General features: G+C 65.6%; 1 protein-coding gene across 1 annotated transcript in view; it reads right to left on the bottom strand.

Moving 5' to 3' along the window:
* RNF112 (ring finger protein 112) overlaps positions 1 to 2627 on the bottom strand; it is a 9695-nt gene that overhangs the window by 3399 nt on the left and 3669 nt on the right. The window contains 5 exon segments of the mRNA XM_027765581.1: positions 71 to 175; positions 733 to 861; positions 1000 to 1206; positions 1339 to 1406; positions 1409 to 1611. Of these exon segments, the coding sequence (XP_027621382.1) occupies positions 71 to 175; positions 733 to 861; positions 1000 to 1206; positions 1339 to 1406; positions 1409 to 1611 (712 nt within the window).

Here is a 2627-nt window from a genome sequence, read left to right on the forward strand (position 1 = left end):
GGAAGGGCTGGGGAGGGCTGGGGAGGGCTGGGAAGGGCTGGGAAGGGGAGGGCTCGGGCCCCTGCCTCACCTGGTAGGAGCTGAGCATCACCGTGAGAGCGCAGAGCTTGATCCGTGTCTCCCTGCTCAGCTCAGGGCTCATGGTGTCCCCCGTGTCCACCAGGAACACAGCCACCTGTGTGGGGAAGTGGGGGACCGAGGGGTCAGGCCTGCCTCTGCCTCACCCGGTTTTCTTGCCCTCGTCCCCCAGATGTCCTTATTTTAAAAATAACTATTTCATTTAATTAATTAATTAATTTTAATTTGACCACAGAGAGACAGAGTGTGTGGGGGGAGGGGAGGGAGAGGGGCGGTAGTGAGAAAGCAAGCCACCAGGTCCAGGACTCAAACTGTGGTCGGCCATGTGGGAGTCCAGTGCCCTTAACCACCATGCCTCCTGCTGGCCCCCAATTGCCTTCCTTTTTTAAAAAAATTATTCCATGAGAGCCAGCGAGACAGGCACCCTGCACAGGGTCCACACCATGCAGTTCACCCCTAGTGCCCCCCCCTTCCCTGCCTGCTCAGGGAGGTCCCAGGATGCCATGCCAGGCCCTTTCCCACGTGGGCCCACGTGGCCACCACCCGGCCGAGTTCTTGGTCCCCTCCTCTTGGTCGCTCTCTGGGGGTCTCTCTCTGCTCTCTGTCCCGCCCTCATTCCCCCCTGTCCCGTGTCCTCTGCCCCTCCCTGCCCACCTTCTTCCCCTCCCTCCCCAGCAGGAACGGGTGGCTCCACATCCATATGCCCCTGCTGAGGCCGCTGGCGCTCCAGCCCAAGCCCGGCAGGCACCCCTCTCCTCCGGGCCAGCCGCCCTCGCCGCACTCCTGCAGGGGGGAGAAGGGAGAGCATCGGTTGGTGCATCCCGTGCCCCCACAGACGGGGCTCCAGACCCGCTTCCCTCCCGGAGCCAGGCTGGACCCTCAGGGCGCCCCCACCCCGCCCCAGCCCAGCCCCGCCCTCACCAGGCCCGGCAAGCCCCGAAGCAAGTGGTTGAGGAGGAAGGACTTCCCTGAGTGCTGCTCCCCCAGGACAGCGAGGAGGCAGACGGGGGTGTCCCTGGCCAGGGGGTGCTTCAGGCAGCGGTTGATGGCGCCCATCCTGAGGATGAGGCCTCCCGAGGCGTTGAGGCGCACCAGCAGCAGGGGCTCCGCCCGCACAGCGCAGGTCTCCTGGGCCGGCAGAGAGCAGGGTTCCCTGAGCCCAGATCGGACCCCCATCCTGACCTTCCGGGAGAAGGACCAGGTCCCCCACCCCGGACCTGCCCCGGAGAGGCCAAGGAGCCCACAAGACCTGCCCCCGACCTGCAGTGCGGGGGGCAGCGGCCGCTGCGGCAGGGGCTTCCTCTTCTCCCCTCGACTCCGGAGGGCCCAAAAAAAAAGCACTCGGGGCGGCGCGGGGGCTCCCCGCCGGGGTCGCGGTGCGTGCTGAAGCACCGGGCGCAGAAGTCGTGGCCACAGTGCAGCGAGATGGGCTCGCGCAGCCTCTCCAGGCAGATGGAGCAAGCGGGGAGCTCCCGGGGCGCCGCGGGCCGGGGTCCCAGGCTCAGTTCCAACTTGGGAAATGGCACGTGGGACCTGGGGGAAGGGCAGGCATTCAAAGGATGACTGGGGCAGTGGGAAGTCAACTGGGGTCTGGGGGACAGTGACCGCTTTGGGGTTGTGGCGTCCCTTCGTGCCACCTCGGTCTCCCTCCAGGCCTGCATGGACAGGCCCTCAGACTTGCCCCAGGACCTGGGACCCAAGGTGGGCTGGCAGAAGAGTGCTGACTGGGAGGGGGAGGGGCCCGGAGGACCCAGGCTCGGTCACATCGGGGGAATGCGTGTCCTTGTCTTCTCGGGGCCCAGTTCCTAACTGTCCTCCTGGGTGACTGAGCGACCACGGACGATGGCGTGCAGCAGTCTGCCTGCCCGGTGCAGAGCTGGGGACAGTCCCTCCCCCGCTTTCTTACAGGGTCCCTCAACGAGGTGCAGACACCCTCGGGAGGGGACAGGAGGGAGCAGGTGGCAGCCCTCTAGTGCCCGGGCAGTCTGCTCTGCAGTGGGGCAGAGGGCTGCTCTCTGCCGTGAGCGGGGTCTGCCTCCCTGCAGCACCCACCCTCTCCTCCTGTCCCTCCCCACCCCGGCAGCCCCGCCACTTCCCAACTGTTGCTGCTGTTTCCCATGAAGCTCCGTTTTCTCTCCTTGGAGAGAGAGGAAAAAGACATTTAGAACAGAATCGCGGCTGTCTGCATCCGGGGTGTCCAGGGGCCCCTCGCCTTGCCTCCCTGGACCCATCCTCCATCCTGAGTGGCCTCTTCCCCTGCCCCCCTCAGATTTTAGGACTGGAGACTTGCCCGTTTGCCAAGCCGGTGACAAAAGGAAGTGACTGACAAGGACGGCCTCGGCATGGGAGGCTGGGATGGGGAGAGGGTCCAGAGCAGAGAGAGGAGGCCCGGTAGACCTCCTGCCCGGGGTAAGGATGGCTCCTCTCCTGGAAGGGCTAGCCTGGCTGCGGCAGGTGGAGCGGGTGGGGGGATGGTCTCCCCAGGAGCTGGTTCCCGGTCAGAGCTGGAAGATAAATGTGACAGTCGGGAAAGAGGAGGCTGCCCGTGG

The sequence above is a fragment of the Tupaia chinensis genome, unplaced genomic scaffold, assembly GCF_000334495.1.
Source record: "Tupaia chinensis unplaced genomic scaffold, TupChi_1.0 Scaffold138725_1, whole genome shotgun sequence".
Taxonomy (NCBI): domain Eukaryota; kingdom Metazoa; phylum Chordata; class Mammalia; order Scandentia; family Tupaiidae; genus Tupaia; species Tupaia belangeri.